General features: G+C 38.4%; 1 protein-coding gene across 1 annotated transcript in view; it reads right to left on the bottom strand.

The window, feature by feature from the left end:
- YEATS2 (YEATS domain containing 2) overlaps positions 1 to 17,376 on the bottom strand; it is a 115,172-nt gene that overhangs the window by 39,351 nt on the left and 58,445 nt on the right. Inside the window, exons 10-15 of the mRNA XM_080797750.1 lie at positions 14,757 to 14,937; positions 9,061 to 9,300; positions 7,208 to 7,366; positions 5,634 to 5,737; positions 3,976 to 4,083; positions 3,079 to 3,261 (exon numbers count right to left, since the gene is read on the bottom strand). Coding sequence (XP_080653876.1) covers positions 3,079 to 3,261; positions 3,976 to 4,083; positions 5,634 to 5,737; positions 7,208 to 7,366; positions 9,061 to 9,300; positions 14,757 to 14,937 — 975 coding nt within the window. The remainder of the gene's footprint in view (positions 1 to 3,078; positions 3,262 to 3,975; positions 4,084 to 5,633; positions 5,738 to 7,207; positions 7,367 to 9,060; positions 9,301 to 14,756; positions 14,938 to 17,376) is intronic.

Here is a 17,376-nt window from a genome sequence, read left to right as displayed (position 1 = left end):
AATACTTCCCTTTGACTCACGCTTTGATTCAGTGTTTTTGTTTGTGCCCTGTCCAGACTTTTGCAAGTCAAAATTTACTTTAACAACCAGAAAGGGAGGATTCTGTGTGTGTGATTTTTCCTCCAGACACTGAAAAATTTAGCCTATTACAATTTAGTACTCAATGAGAATGATCATGGTACTCCTGCATATTTACACAGGACTTGTCCTTAGTCACATTTAGGTGCTATCACTTAGTGAGTGGCTCTGTACTAAGTCCTTCCCATACAATGATTTTTTTTTTTTTAAGATTTTATTTATTCATTTAACAGAGAGAGAGAGAGAAAATGCGCACGCACAAGTAGGGGGAGGGGCAGAGGGAGAAGCAGACGTCCTGCTGGGCAGGGAGCCTGATGCAGGACCACGCAGGATGCGGGACTCTTATCTCCAGAGGCTGGGATCACCACCTGAGCCAAAGGCAGACGCTTACCCAACTGAGCCACCCAGGCACCCCATACACAATGATTACTAATTCTACTGGTCTGAAAGACAGAGGGTATTATTTCCTTTTACTAGATGGAAAAACACAAGGCTCAGAAATACAAACCCGCCCAGGTCGCACAAGTAATGAGTGGCTGAGATCTGTAACAAGCTCTCATTCCAAAGCTTCCACTCTTTTTACTATGCCACACTGCTTCCTTCCCACATGAACCCACTAAATGCTCAGATGTCCCGTTTTATGGCAAAAGCAGCACCCCTCTTTACTTTCAGAAAAAAGGTAAGCCAAAGTTGAATGGAAGGTAAAACAGTATCGTTTTGTTCACCCTTCTATTTTCTGGCATAGTTTCTAGGAATGTACTTCAGCAATAACCAGGGACAGTCTGTACTTGCAGACAGCTCCTTATCTGGAGTCCAGAGTTTGTACTAAATTTCCTGGATAAACAGGGTATGTCTTTTCTCATGCTCTTCTGCTTCTGTACATTTCTTTCACCCTCTTCTGTGGCTTTTCTTTTCAGGTGCCCTTAAACTTTATTCAGAGCATTCCAGCACAAAATTATCCACTTTTTCTTAGTCCAATAATGCCATGAGGTAGGTGGCAATGTGACAAGAAAGCCAATACAGTTGTTCAGCATTACAGAGGGGTGGATTTGCAAAATGCAAAGTGTAAAAAAGTGAAACTAACTTATCCAGAGCTTCTGGGCATAAACAGCAACGCTATTTTGGCTCAAAAACATAAATGAGGGGCGCCTGGGTGGCTCAGTGGGTTAAGCCTCCTCTGCCTTCAGCTCAGGTCATGATCCCAGGGTCCTGGGATCAAGCCCCGCATCAGGCTCTCTGCTCAGCGGGGAGCCTGCTCCCCTCCCCTCTTCTGCCTGCCTCTCTGCCTACTTGTGATCTCTGTCAAATAAATAAACAAAATCTTAAAAAAAAAAAACACCCTAAATGAGTGAGTCCATGTATCTTTGGTGAAGCAAAACAGATTCTGAAGAATCACGATGTGTCTGAGTAAGAAGTCTAGGTAACAGTAACTGATTCATGAAAAGATTTGACAATCTAAGGCCAAAACAATAGTGAGTGCATTAGGAGCAGTTGGGGGTACCTGTTCTAGTGATTTGGGCTAGGGAAGCCCCAAAGTCAGATCTGATGCTATAGCTTAGTGGTTCTTAAATCTGCCAAATATACAAGTGAGCAAGAGAGCTTGATAAAAATCCAGAGTCCCAAGGCCCCGAAGAAGATTCTGATTCAGAAAGTATGAGACGGGGTCTTAGTATCTATGTATTTTTAATCATCAGATGAGTCATGACCAGGTTAAGTTTGGGAAAGTGGTTAGTGGATTCTTACAGATTTTAGAACCATTCAGACTTTAGAACTGTAACATACGCATTTTTGTTACAATCTATGTGCAGATATCTAGCCTAAACCAAACTACCTAAAACCATTTTTCTATTTTAAAGTATTCCTCTGGGGGCGGGGGGACACCTGGGTGGCTCAGTGGGTTAAGCCTCTGCCCTCCGCTCGGGTCATGATCCCAGGGTCCTGGGATCGAGCCTTGCATCAGGCTCCCTGCTCAGCGGGGAGCCTGCTTCCTCCTCTCTGTCTCTGCCTGCCTCTCTGCCTACTTGTGCTCTCTCTCTCCCCCGCCCCGATAAATAAATAAATAAGTAAATAAATAAAATCTTTTAAAAATAAAATGAATAAATAAAGTACTCCTCTCTAAGCAATTCATCTATCCCTAGACAGGCTGCCTTTCAAGTTGAAAAATATTTTCCATAATATTCTTGATAGCTTTAGAATGTATCTGCCCCTTAAAATGAGATAATTTAACTCTATATGTTCTAAAAGCATGCTTAGGTTCCAGAAAATGGCTCACAAATTTTAATTAGCTCTGTGATGGGAGATTTTGGAGTCAGAAGACCTGGGTTCAAATCCTGTGTCACTTATTAGCTAAAGTGCTCTCAAGAAGTTGCCTGACCCCTCACAGGACAGTTTCCTCATTTGTAAAATGGGGTTGAGCGTATCATGAGGATTAGATAGCATGTAAATGAGAATGGGACACAGACAGGCACTCATAAGCACAACCAATGCAGGAAAACATGGGCCTATATGCCATTTTACAGTTGTCTTGATATATTAGTTCCCCACACTTTCAAATTATAAAGCAAATAAATTCTCTGAAGAGTCAAGAATCAGTAAACAGAGGCCACAGCCTGGACATCAGAGGTATAAACTACAGCACTCACCTACGAGAAACAAGTAGAACAGCTGACCCTGGTCCTATCAGCTACCCATTTTACACCTGCAATCAACTGTGTCCGTGAAGTCTACCATCTTCACTGCCTGAGAGATAACATAGCATCCCTATGCCTCTTTGACTATTCGTGGGCCCTCCATAACACAGCTCCTGCTCTTGTCAATGCTTACTGCAAGAGCAGACGGGTTTGACACTGACTAACTTGCTTTTCCAACACAGCTTCCATCTACAGGATTTTCTGGGATCAGCAACCCTGTCATCTGAATTCTGTCAGCACCTGCCTGTTACTCAAGCAAGTAACATTCACTGACATATTATTAACCTCCCCAACCCTACCCAACACTAACCTTGGAGGGCTGAATCTTTGGTGACTGGGAAGTCCCTTCTCCAGCAGTTAGGACCTGTTTTTGAGGGGACACAGCAATCATGTGACCCCCTTTCACTGTCACATACTGAGGGAGTGGTGACTGGCTGGCAGCTCCTGTTGCAGGCACGTGAGAGGCTTCACCAGGTTCCTGTTTGATGATCACCTGGCAACAAACATGATAATGATGCTGAATAACCATCCCATGAGAAAAGCCACTAATATCTGAAGCTACTCTGCTTGCAGGAATTAATGAAGCCTGGTCTATAAAAAAAAAAATGACTCCACCAGAAGGATAGAAATACTGCTTAAATACAGCCATAATAGCTATCAAAGGGACCAAAAGTAGGATCTGGATTTGATCCTATGTTTCTGCAAACTTGACCTAGTCCATTTGTTCTAGATTTTGATGGCAAATGGCAGCAGAAAGAAACACACACACAGTTTGTACTCTCAGGAGTTACCACCTTGCTGGATACCAAGAGCTGCCCTGTGGACACGACTAAATAAATGGCAGCATGTTACAGAAGTCTTAGAATCTGGTCTTAGGGAGCGCCTGGGTGGCTTAGTTGGTTAAGCACTTGCCTTCAGCTCAGGTCATGATCCCAGGGTACCAGGATCAAGCCCCGAATCAGGCTCCCTGCTCAGCGGGAAGCCTGCTCCCTCTCCCACTCCCCATACTTGAATTCCCTCTCTTACTGTTTCTCTGTCAAATAAATAAAATCTTAAAAAAAAGAAAAAAAGAATCTGGTCTTAGAATTAGGACATACTAAAAAGTCACATGTTGTAGGGTAGTGTCAATCAATTCCAACATGCCACAAAAATAATTATGTAACAAAATCATACTGACTTGTGGGATAATGCCCTAATAAATACTCACTTTTGTGAAAGCTCCAAGTCCTCCAGTTAGAGGTTTAGGACTCTGAACCTTAGGATGACTCCCAATAGGGCAAAGAGGTGGCATAGATGCAAACAAAGAATCCTCCTGCTGTGTATGTAAAAATACACATTGTATAATTAGGATAAAATAACTGACTTCAAATATTCTAGACCCTTGTATTTAACATAAACCTGTGACATTCTCTAGAAACATACCTGAAAAACAAAACAAAACAAAACCCCAAAAGCTCAAAACTCTTTGTGGAGTTTTCCAAGCCCAGACCCTTGCATTTTAATTATTGTTTTTAGAAACCAAATGCAAGGAAAGGCTATAACCTGACAAGAACCTACTCATCTGGGCCCCGGTGTATGCTGGAAAAACTATGATATACCTCTAGCATTTGGCTGATTCATTGGTTTGCATGTCCAGTCCCCTGCCTGATGGTAAGCCACGAAAGGCTTATTTTATTTCTTTTCTATCCGGAGAGCCTAGGCACTAAATAAATAAATGAAAGAGCTACAGTGTTTCAGTATATACACCCTTTCAGTAGTAGTCACACAACTTGATTTGTTGTCTTTACTCCAAATAAATACCCAACACAGAGGGAAATTTTTCAATAGGGATTTAAAAAACAAAACAACAGAAAGAACTTAAACAATAAAGGCAAAACCAACAAAACAAAGGTAAACACTCAAAATTACTGATATTTGTCTCTAGTTCTCAAATACAAAATGTAAATCTCAGAGGGAATTTACCATAACTTAGGGACAAGCAACAAAGTTAATACTGCTTAACCATGTGATGAAAAGATTAACAAACATTAAAAACTGACTGGCAGAGAATGAAGACCTTCAAGGCAATTATTATAATTTAGGCATTCATATAACATAGTGCTCACAGGCAGCACTGAACTCGGGAGAAAAACCTCACCTTAGAACAGAAAACTATTCAGTATCATCACTGTTAAGTACCTATATGTAAGAACGTGTTAACACTTGTCATGTAGGAGATGACCTCTGAATTCTCAGTTCTCACACAGCAGTTTATACCTCAAAAGCTCTAGGGAGCCATGACAATGACAAGTAACTAACTAACCAAAATAGCAGGGGTTGTCTCTGCCAAACAGTGAGCAGATACCTAGCACTCTTAGCTGAACAAGTCAGATCATATTTGAAGTTCTAATTTTACAGGTTTCCTTACCCTGGCGGGGGGGGAGGAAAGAAAGAAAGAAAAAGAAGAAAGAAATAATTATTTTCAAGTAACTACATGGCTGACAAATAGAAAAAATATGTATTTACTCCTTATTGGCACAAATATAGGAAGAAAAGAAGAATGCTGCTCAATGAATATTTTTATAAGGAAAAGTCTTTAACAAAGCTGACCTCCCCCAACTCCTATAAATAGCTGCCTCCTCATCATAGTAAGTTTTCAAATAGATACCGACTGTCCAACTGATGGAAGTTCTGAGAAACATTTTCCACACTAGGAAAAAATCAACAGTAAGATAGGGGAGTCTGGAGTAGATGATCTTCAAGATGCTTATTAGCTCGAAGATTCTACTTAATGAAATTTGCATTATCAACTGACAAATTCTTGCTGGGCTTGAACTTACTGTGTTTACAAACTAGAAAAGTGCAATAATGCAATAAGAGTGTTACCTTGACAGTAGATGTTACAAAACTACTTCCATGAATTTTAGGAATAGGGGAACCTGTTCCTTGGGAGGCCTGGGAGGCAGTAGAGAGCTTGTTTGTAGGACTTCCTGATAAGCAAAGCAGATTTTAAAATAAAGTACAAAGTAAAATTTACAAAATGGAATTTAAAAGCATTTTCCACCACCTTACCCCTATGCCCCACTATTTTTCATTTTTAAGTGTTGAAAACTCACAACCCTGAAATTATTGAAAACATACTTAAGGATTCCTCCTATGAAGCTGACCACCTCACTAACCTAAAAACAGACAAGAAGCTAGTAAGGACATGCAGAAGAATAAGTACGCAGACATTACACACTACCTGTATACAGAGACAGACACCAGAACATAAGGGTATTGGTTACATAATGATGTACCACATGAATGAATCTAACTGAATGCTAGCTCCTTCAAAATATTCTCACCAGGAGGTTGTACCTATTCCAAAGTGCTAGTGACATTAAGCAATTTATACTCCACATGTATACCTGCCTTTAGGGTCTGATAAAAACAAGTCCCACTACCTATAGTAAAAAATAAGTCAAGACCAAAAATGGTATTTGATCACCTGCTCCATTTATCAAACTTGCCTGCAAAGACTGGCTAATTCCTATAACTAACCATCCTCAAAGGATACCTATTTGACATCCCTGAATTTATTCAAAAGGCTATTAAGTAATTTCTGAAAGCAGCTTTTTTTTAAAGGAGTTCCACAATTATAATCACTGTTAAAGGACCTAACTTTTCCAAAAAAACTACTTAGAAAGATCCAGCATATATTCATGTGCTAAGATCAATTATGTTAAAAAAAAAAAAAAAGTCTTATGACCTTATAGTCACTTCTCTTTTCTCTCACTATTTCTCTTAATTAGAAGTGAGAGCTATAGAAAAGTTTACATTTAGAAGCATGTGTTCACATAGTTTAAATAAAACAAATACATAAAATAATGTTAGTGCAAATACTTGGAAAAAACCTGAAAAGCACTCTGTAGCTATAGGGAATTACGGTGACACATACAATAAATCCAGTTCTTATTCTTCCTATCAGAGGTCCCTTTTTTAAACTGCAGAGTTCAATTTCTCTCCCACACACACAATTTATCTTATTCACAGAAAAGTAAAGATCACTTTTTAGTTTAGTTTAATTTGACTGGTGAGAAACATATGTGGGCCACAAAGGTATTCTTTTTCTGAAGCTTAATTTGGAAAATAACCACATTTGCTTGCAGGCCCAAAAAGAATGTCTTCTAAATGAAAACAAAATCAACTTTTTTTTTTTTTAAAAGAACATTAATTCTAGTTCTCTTTTAATCTTTAGAAATTAAAAAGAAAATATAAGTAAATTCCTAAAAAATATAACTTTTACATATAGTACATCTTCTCTCAGAGAAGCAGCACTGGATTTACTATTCTAGAGTTCCTTCTCTTGTTTACAAAGACTTCATTCTCCCATTAGATGGCTACTAAGTCATGCCAGGATTTCGACTTTACGAAAGATCTAACCTTTCAGATCGCACAAATATTGATGAAATGCCTACCTGTAGTGGGAGTGGTGGCTCCAATAACCTGCCCCGGCTTATCCAGGATAACATAAGGGTTATTAATGACAGAGCTGGCAGCGCCTTGCTTCACATGGACTGGAGTGGAAGTTGGGGTTCGAGGCAGTGGTGATGGACTTGGAGTTGATATGGGGGAACCTTTATTAATAAAAAAGAGAAATGAAATAAACTAAACACGTACACTCAACCCTTCTAAGAAAACACTGAAGACAATGGAGGACAAAGGCGACAAATGGGGAAAAGAGAATGGGACTCTATGTTTCAGGTACTGAGCAACAGCAGCCATGTAGCTGAGGTGGGGACTCATCCCTCCACCAGCATCAGTAGGCAGCTTCTGAGAAACGGATTCTGAGGTGCTCCCCCAGACCTACTAAATATAAATCTGTACTTCACCAAGATTCCCCCACACACATACCCATCCCATGGGCACATTAAAGTTAAAAAAGCAGAGCTTTACATAATGGTGTGGAACTGCTGAATCCCTAGATAACCCAACTCTTCACAACTTGGGCCAATTGTTATAATAATGGTTATACTCCAAGACACTAAAATTATAGGAAATTAGTAAGTGAACAGCTAGACTTACAAACCAGGAGTCTTGATTTACAACTAATTTCCTACATGAAAACATGGAATTCACCCACCCTAAACAGAAGTCTGTCAATACCTAGTCAGCTACAATCCTGAGATTCCTGCTCCCACAGAACACTCACAAAGATTACCCATGTACCATTCAACATCCTCAGTGGTTTTTTTGTCAATCAAATTTGTCATCCATGAATTTCTCTAAACTTGTAACCAATTTGTATGTTCAGCCTATTCCGCCTCTGAAACAGCAAGTTCCAAAATGCTTCTAACTGGGAGGTAAAATTACACAATCCTCACCTATCATCAATTTCAAAGACTGGGATCATATTTCTGCTTAGTTGTCTATTTTTAGCAGTGAAGACTCCTTTTCTCCACCTTCATATATTAAGAGGCCTCCCATTGCCTACATATTTCTACTGACTGTCTTGCAAGTCTTTTCTGAAGTCATGTAACCTATACCGTAAAGTATATTCCTACCTGAAGTCTACGTAACATAAATGTGAAACCATCATGAGACAGTAGATAATTCAATCTCAGTGAAAATGAAGGCTCAGAACTACCTACTGATAACGGGAATGACTAATTTTCTATCTACTGTGCAGAGTATAAAAGACATTTCAATTCCAAACCAAGTTCCACCTTTCAAACTTTAACTTCACTCCAAAAGGCCTGCTCTAAGTTTTTTTTAATTACTGGTCACTCTGGTTTCCATAGATAATTCAAAAACTTAATTCCTACCATAGTTTCAACCACACATCCTAGTAAACATTTTACCTCCACCACTTTTTGGACATGAAAAGTTGACCTTTTTGAATTTCATTTCTTATTCAAAAACTGTTTGCATATGAAACGACTTTTGTTTTCCCTTTGTTGACAGCTTTGCTAATCAACAGTCATTACTTATCAAATAAACAAACACCTTACTTAAAAGAATTTTTAAAAAGCCATAATGCTTTCGGGGCGCCTGGGTGGCTCAGTGGGTTTAAAGCCTCTGCCTTTGGTTCGGGTCATGATCCCAGAGTCCTGGGATCAAGCCCCATGTCGGGCTCTCTGCTCAGCGGGGAGCCTGCTTCCTCCTCTCTCTCTCTGCCTGCCTCTCTGCCTACCTGTGATCTCTCTCTGTCGAATAAATGAATAAAATCTTAAAAAAAAAATAGGACATAAAAAAAAAAAAGCCATAATACTTTCTTTTGCCATTACAACAGTTTTTATACCCATCAACTTGACATACATCATCTGTATACCTGAAACAATCTTGCAGCTCATGGTGATGGGCTGGAAGGATTTTCCGGGTGACTCAGGATTAGGAACCTGATTTTGGGGCACAATTTTGCAGCTTGATGCTATTGGTTGAAAAGCGGAATTGCCATGAGAACAAAAAGTAACTTTCTGGGATGTTGTCATTTTGGTGGGTGTTCGTTCCAATGAAGATGGCAAAGAATAAAAAGTAGTGTGTCTCTCAGCTTCCGTGTTGGTTGGGAAGCCTATTTGAAATGAAACAGGCAAATGGTTTAAGTCATGAATCACTTAGACATAATAAAACCTTTCTACTGTGGTTAAAGAATGAAACAATAAAAATCCCTTCTCATTTCAACAACCATTTAAACCACTTTCCAGTAAAATGCATATAATTAACAGTATTTATAAACCCTTTTATACACATAATTGGATGAAATGTAAATTATCAGTTTAGAATCATTTTATTAAAATGTTTCTTTCAAAAAATTAGAAAACATATTAACTATAAAGCACATACAACATAAAAAGTATACAAGTGTATTATGTTCTGAATTAGAAAGCTATTTAAATTGACAAGAAGAATAACTTGAAGCATTCACTTAATCTAATAATGTTCTATTTTATTAAATGCCCATGAAGATGCAACTGAAATTTAAAGAGGAATAAGACTGAAATTTGTAAAAGGACTAAAATATTAACATCACATTAAAATGTAGGCTTAGGGGGCACCCAGTGACTCAATCAGTTAAGTGTCCGATTGCTGACTTCGGCTCAGGTCATGACCTCAGAGTTGTGAGACTGAGCCCCACATTGGGCTCTATCTACACTGAATGTGGAGCCTGCTTAAGATTCTCTCTCTTCCCCTCTGCCTGTCCCTCCTCTCTCTCTCATAAAATAAATAAACAGACATAAATAAAAATGTAGGTTTGGAGATTAAACTGACACCATTTAGAACGAGTTTTATATCTTACATGTATAGGTCAGAGAAATTATTAAATCATACACTTAAATACTTACTAAATGAAAAAATGCCATAGTCAAAATACCTTTGATTAACCTTTTTAAATTATTTTAAAATTAAATTAATTTTTAAATTAATTTTGAGGGAGGAGGGACAGGAGAGGGAGAGAGAGAAGCTTACGCAGACTCCCTGCTAATGCAGGGCTCAATTCTAGGACTCTAAGATCATGACCGGAGTGGAACTCAAGAGCAGGATGCTTAACTGACTGAGACACCCGGGCACCCTGACAATGAATCTTATACTGGTTTTTGGTTTTGTTGTTTTTTTTTTTTCGAAGTAGGCTGAACTGAGCGAGGAGCCTAACAAAGAGTTCAATCCCAGAACCCTGAGATCAAGACCTGAGCTGAGATCAAAAGTGGGATGCTTGGGGTGCCTGGGTGGCTCAGTGGGTTAAAGCCTCTGCCTTCGGCTTGGGTCGTGATCCCAGCGTCCTGGGATCGAGCCCTGCGTCGTGCTCTCTGCTCGGCGGGGAGCCTGCTTCCCCCTCTCTCTCTGCCTGCCTCTCTGCCTACTTGTGATCTCTGTATGTCAAATAAATAAATAAAATCTTAAAAAAAAAAAAAAGTGGGATGCTTAATGGACTGAGCCACCCAGGCACCCCTTATATTGCATTCTTAATTCCAGTACAGTTAACATATAGTATTATATAAGTTCAGGTATATAATATAGTGATTCAACAACTGTATACATTATTCAGTGCTCATCACAAGTGTATTCATAATCCCCTTCACCTGTTTCACCCACTCCTTCACCCACCTCTGCTTTGCTAACCATCAGTTTATTCTCTATAGTTAAGAGTCTGGTTTTTTTTTTTCCTTTTTCTTTTTTTTTTTGGTCTCTTTTTTTTGTTAGTTTATTTTGTAAACTCCACATATGAGTAAAATCATACGGTATTTGTCTTTCTGATTTATTTCACTTAGAATTATACTCTCTAGATCAATCCATGCTGCTGCAAATGGCAAGATTCATTCTTTTTATGGCTGAGTAATATTCCACTTTACATAGGTACCACCTCTTTTCTATCCATTCATCTGTCACTTGGACTGCTTCCATAATCTGGCTGTTGTAAATAATACTGCAATAAACAGAGGGGTGAGTGTATCTTTTCAAATTCATGTTTTTTGTATTCCTTGGGTAAATACCCAGTAGTGGAATTACTGTATATTATATATAACACTTCTGTTTTTCATTTTTTGAGGTATCTGTGTTCCACAGTGGCTGCACCACTTTGCATTCCCACCCACAGTCCACGAAGGTTCCCTTTTCTCCACATCCTCACCAGCACTTGCTCTTTCTTGTGTTTCTGATTCTAGCCATTCTGACAGGTGTGAGGTGATCTCTCATTGTGGTTTTGATTTGCATTTCCCTGATGATGGGTGATGCTGAGTAACTTCTCATGTGTCTGTTGCCATCTGTGTGTCTTCTTTGGAGAAATGTCTGTTCATGTCTTCTGCCTATTTTTTTTTTTTTTTTAAGATTTTGCTTATTTAACAGACAGAGATCACAAGTAGGCAGAGAGGCAGGCAGAGAGAGGGGGGAAGCAGGCTCCCCACTGAGCAGAGAGCCCGATTCAGGGCTCAATCCCAGGACCCTGGGATCGTGACCTGAGCCGAAGGCAGAGGCTTTAACCCACTGAGCCACCCAGGCGCCCCCCTCTGCCTATTTTTTAATTGGATTATTTGTTTTTTTGGTGTTGAGTTGTAGAAGTTCTTTGTGTATTTTGGACATGTCATTTGCAAATATCTTCCCCTATTCAGTAGGCTGTCTCTTAGTTTCAGTTCTTTTGCTGTGCAGAAGCTTTTTATTTTGATGTAGTCCCAAGAGTTTATTTTTGTTTTTGTTTCCCTTGCCTTGGGAGACATATCTAGAGAAGTGTTGCTACTATCGATGTCACAGAAATTATTGCCTGGAATCTCTTCTAAGATTTTTATGGTTCAGATTTCACATTTAGATCCTTAACTCATTATGAGTTTATTTTTGTGTATGATGTTAAGAAGTGGCCCAGTTTCATACTTTTGCATGTTGCTGTTCTGTTTCCACAACACCATTTGTTGAACAGATGGTCTTTTTCCCATTGCATATTCTTGCCTCCCCTGTCAAAGATTAATTGACCATATAAGCATGGGTTTCTTTTTGGGTTTTCTATTCTAGTCCATTGATCTATGTGTCTTTTTTTGTGCCAGTACCATACTGTTTTGATCACTCCAGCTTTGTAGTATATCTTGAAATTCTGGGATTGTGATACTTCCAGTTTTATTCTTTTTTAAGACTGGCTATTTAGGATCTTTTTTTTTTTTTTTAAAGATTTATCTTATTTATGGATGCTTGGATGGCTCAGTCAGTTAAGTGTCTGACTCTTGATTTTGGCTCAGGTCATGATCTCAGCGTCATGGGATTGAGCTCTACATCGGGCCCTGTGCTCAGCAAGGAGTCTGCTTCAGATTCTCTCTTTCCCTCTGCCTTTCTCCCCCAACTAGCATTCACACACGCCCTCTCTAAAATAAATAGATAGATAAAGTCGTCTTAAAAAAAAGGATTTATCTTATTTATTTTAGAGACAGAGAGAACAGGAGGGACAGAGAGGAAGAAAGAATCCCAAGGAGACTGCTGAGCAGGGTGCCCAACGCAGGGTTTGATCCCACAACCCTGAGACCATGACCTGACCTGAAACAAGAACTGGATGCTCAAACGACTGCACCACCTGGTGCCCCTTAGGGTCTTCTGTAATTCCATACAAATTTTAAGATCGTTTGTTCTAGTTTGTGAAAAATGCTGTTGTTATTTTAGTATGGACTGCATTAAATCTATAGATTGCTTCAAGCAGCCTAGACACGTTAACAATATTTGTTCTTCCAACCCAAGAGTATGGAATATCTTTCCATTTGTTTGTCTCACCTTCAATTTCTTTCATAAGTGTTTTATAGTTTTCAGAGTATAAGTCTTTCACTTCCTTGATTAATTTTATTCCTAAGTACTTTATTCTTTTTGGTGCAACTGTAAATGCAATTATTTAATTTCTCTTCCTGCTGCTTCATTATTAATGTATAGAAATGCAACAGATTTCTGTACATTGATTCTGTATCCTGTGACCTTACTAAATTCATTTATCAATTCTACTAGTTTTTTTGGTGGAGTCTTCAGAGTTTTCTAAATATAGTATCGTGTCATCTGCAAATAGTGACAGTTTTACTTCTTCCTTACCAATCTGGATGTTTTTCATTTCTTTTTCTTGTCTAATTGCTAAGGCTGGGCCTTCCAGTACTACGTTGATAAAGTGGTGAGAGTTGGATATCCTTGTTTTGTTCTTGACCTTAGGGGAACTGACTATGATGTTAACTGTGAGTTTTTCTTATATTATAGCCTTTATCATGTCAAGGTACATTCCTTTAAACCTAATTTGTTGAAGGTTTTTATCAGGAATGGTGTACTTTGTCAAATGCTTTTTCTACATTTATTGAAATGATCATACGGCTTTTATACATTCTTTATTGATGTGACCTATCACACTGATTGATTTTTAAATATTGAACCATCATCCTTGCATCCCAGAAATAAATCCCATTTGATCACGGTGTATGATTTTTTTAAATTTATTGTTGGATTCAGTTAGCTACTATTTTGTTTGCATCTACGTTCATCAGAGATATTGCCGATAGTTCTCTTTTTTTGGGGTAGTATCTTTATCCGGTTTCATTATCAGGGTAACACTGGCCTCATGGAATGAATTAGGAAGCTTTCATTCCTCTTCTGTTTTTTTAGAATAATCTGACAAGAAGAGGTATTAACTCTCCTTTAAGTGTTTGGTAGAATTCCACCTGTGAAGCCATCTGGTCCTGGACTTTTGTTTGTTGGGAGGTTTCCTTGTTTTGGGGTTTATTTATTTATTCGAGAGAGAGAGAGATTGCGAGTATGCATGCATGCATGCAAGCAGGGGATGGGGGAGAGGGAGACAGAGAATCTTAAGCAGACTCCCTGCCGAGCACAGTGCCCTATGTGGGGCTTGATCCAACAATCCTGAAATCACAACTTAAGCTGAAACCAAGAGTTGGGTGTTCAACCAACTGAGCCACCCAAGCGCCCCAGGAGTTTTGTGTACTGATTCAATTTCATTGCTGGTAATTGGTCTGTTCAAATTTCTATTTCTTCCTGATTCAGTTTTGGAAGGGTGTATGTTTTTAGGAATTTATCCATTTTGTCTAGGTTGCCCAATTTGTTGGTATATAATTTTTCATAGTAGTCTTATAATCCTTTGTATTTCTGTGGTGTCAGCTGTTATACTGTATTTTAAATAAGATTAGATACTTTACATTCAATTTCTTGTTCACACAACTAAGTACCAAAACCAAAAAGTCTTCCTGTAACATATCAGAAGAAACTGTTACAATCATCAAAAAAATAAACATTTAATGCCTTTTTATGAGTTTAATATTCTACAAAATACCAGTAGAACTTCATGAAAAATTTGTTTCTGATAAGAATAAAGATTTGTCTATTTTCATAATTGGACTGTATAGTAGAGGCAGCATGCCTACTTATGGAAAATTTATTTTCCATATACTCTTACAGCTCTATAGGCAGCAGTTCAAAATCATATTATGCAAATGAGAGAAAGGAATGCCCCAGAGAGCGACTCTTCTGTACAAGGAAAAATTCATTTCTATACAAGGAAATATATATTACCTTTCTCCACACAGGTATCAGGTACTGGCTCATGTGACTGCTTTATTGGTGAGGAAGCTTTCACTGGGGCTGGAATGGTCAAAGGCAAAGATGGTGGGGCATCAGAGATGTCCGACTCAGAGGACTGAGGATAAATGGAGTCTTCTCCAAGAGAGTGTCGGTGGAGCTCAACATCCACTACCTATACAATCAGGCAACAATGGGGCTCATGAATCCATCAACAATGTCACAGAAACCCCCAAACCTGTCCAAGAATGTGATACTCTTAAGAGATGTGACAAATGATTTCTAATCAAACTGCAAAGGCAATTTCAATCTAAGAACTAAAGGATTTATCCCAGAATGTAATCTAGTTTGGTTTAACAGATAGATAACTCGGTGAAACCAATCATATAATCGGGGCCTTTCCATTTGCTGTTTCTATGCCTTAGAACACTATATTCCGCTCCCTCCCAATCTTTGCATAACTGTCTCTTTCTCATCATTAGGTCTCAATCAAATGTCACCTTCTTGGAGATGTCTTCTCTGACCAACCTAGCTAAAGCAACCCCCTTGTCCCCCAGCTACTCTCTTCTTTATAGCACATATTTTAAGTGAAATTATCTCATTTGCTTTTGTTTACTATATACCTTCTCCCCATTTTCAACACAACCAAGAAGATAACTCCTTAAAAGCAGTAACTATCATATTTATCTCTGTATCCCCAATACCAGGACCAGTGTCTAGTATATGGTATATGCTCAATAAATGTCTTTTGATTCAACATAGCACACTTCTCTAAACAGAATAAGGTTTAACTAGCTAATTCTCACTACAATGACTACTGCTGGTTTATCATTAATACAAAAGAAAATAGGTGGGAAGAGGAGTATGGGGAAGGAAAACAAAGTCAGAGGTCCCATTTCCTGACTTCAAAACTGATGATTACAAAACTATAGTAATCCAAACAGTGTGGTACTGGTATCAAGAAGACATACAGACCACTGGAATAAAATGCCCCCTCATATATATGGTCAAATTATTTTTTTTTAATTTTTTTATTTTAATAAACATATAATGTATTTTTATCCCCAGGGGTACAGGTCTGTGAATCGTCAGGTTTACACATTTCACAGCACTCATCATAGCCCATACCCTCCCCAATGTCCATTTCCCCACCACCCTCTCCCATCGTGGTCAAATTATTTTTGACAAGGTTGCCAAGACCCCAGGGAAAGGCAGTCTTTTCAACAAATGGTGCTGGAAAACTGGGTGTCCACATGCATTAGAAAGAAGGTGGATCTTTACCCTCACACCATTTATAAAAATTAACTCAAAATGGATCAAAGACCCAAACATAAGACCTAAAACAATAAAACTCTTAGAAGGAAATATAGGGCAAAGCTTTATGACAGTGAATTTGGCAATGATTTCTTGGATATGACACTAAAAGCACAGGCAACCAGAGGAAAAACTGATTAAGTGGACTACATAAAAATTAAAAACTTGTGTGTATCAAAGGACATAATCAGCAGAGTGAAAAGGCAATCCACAAATGATCTGAAAAGAGATGATATCAAGAATGTAAAGAGAACTCCTAAAACTCAACAACAAAACCCAAACACATGATTCATAATGGGCAAAGGATGTGACCAGACATTTCTCCAAAGAAGATTCACAAATGCCCAATAAACACATGAAAGATACTCAACATCAATAATCATTAGGGAAGTGCAAACCAAAACCACAATGAAATACCACCTTACCCTCATCAGTTTGCCTACTATCAAAAAAATAGAAAACAGTAAGAGTTGACAAAGACATGGAGAACTGAAACTCTTGTGCACTGTTCGTAGGAATGTAAAATGGTGCAACTGCTGTGGAAATAGTGTGGCAGTCCCTCAGAAATTAAAAATAGAGCTACCATGGGGCACCTGGCTGGCTTAGGTGGTGGAGCGTGTGACTCTTGATCTTGGGGTTGTAGGTTCAAGCCCCAGGTTGGATGTAGAGATTACTTAAAAAAAAAAAAAAAAATAGAGGTACTATTATGATCCAGCAATTCCACTTTCTTGCATATATACCCCAAAGAACTGAGAACACAGACTCAAACAGATACCTGTATATCCATGCAGGATTATTCACAATAGCCAAAAGATGTAAGCAACTCAAGTCCTCATTAACAGATAAATAAGCAAAACGTGGTATATACACAAAATGGACTACTATTCAGCCTTTCATAGGAAGTTCTGATGCATGCTACAACATCGATGAACCTTAAGAACATTATGTTAAGTAAAATAAACCAATCATAAGAAAAAAAAAAACCATACTGTATAATTCCACTTATATGATATTTAGAGTAGTCAAAAAAGCCACAGGACAGAAAGTAGAAGGGTGGCTGCCAGGGGCTGAAGGGAGAGGGGACTGGAAGTTACTGTAAATAGGTTCCATTTCAATTTTCCAAGATGAAAAATAGCGTGGGGGGATGACAGCAATAGCTGCACAAAAATGTGAATATATTTAATACTTACTCTTACTGTACAATTAAAAATTGTTAAAAGGGTAAATTTAAATTCTGTGTGCATTTTGTCATTTTTTAAAGTTAAATAGGGGAAGATAAACTTCTTAAAAAATTAAGCAC

Source organism: Martes martes (assembly GCF_963455335.1).
Source record: "Martes martes genome assembly, chromosome: 1".
Classification (NCBI taxonomy): Eukaryota; Metazoa; Chordata; class Mammalia; order Carnivora; family Mustelidae; genus Martes; species Martes martes.
Note: the sequence above shows the minus strand (reverse complement) of the source record. Positions and strands in the feature narration are given on the sequence as shown.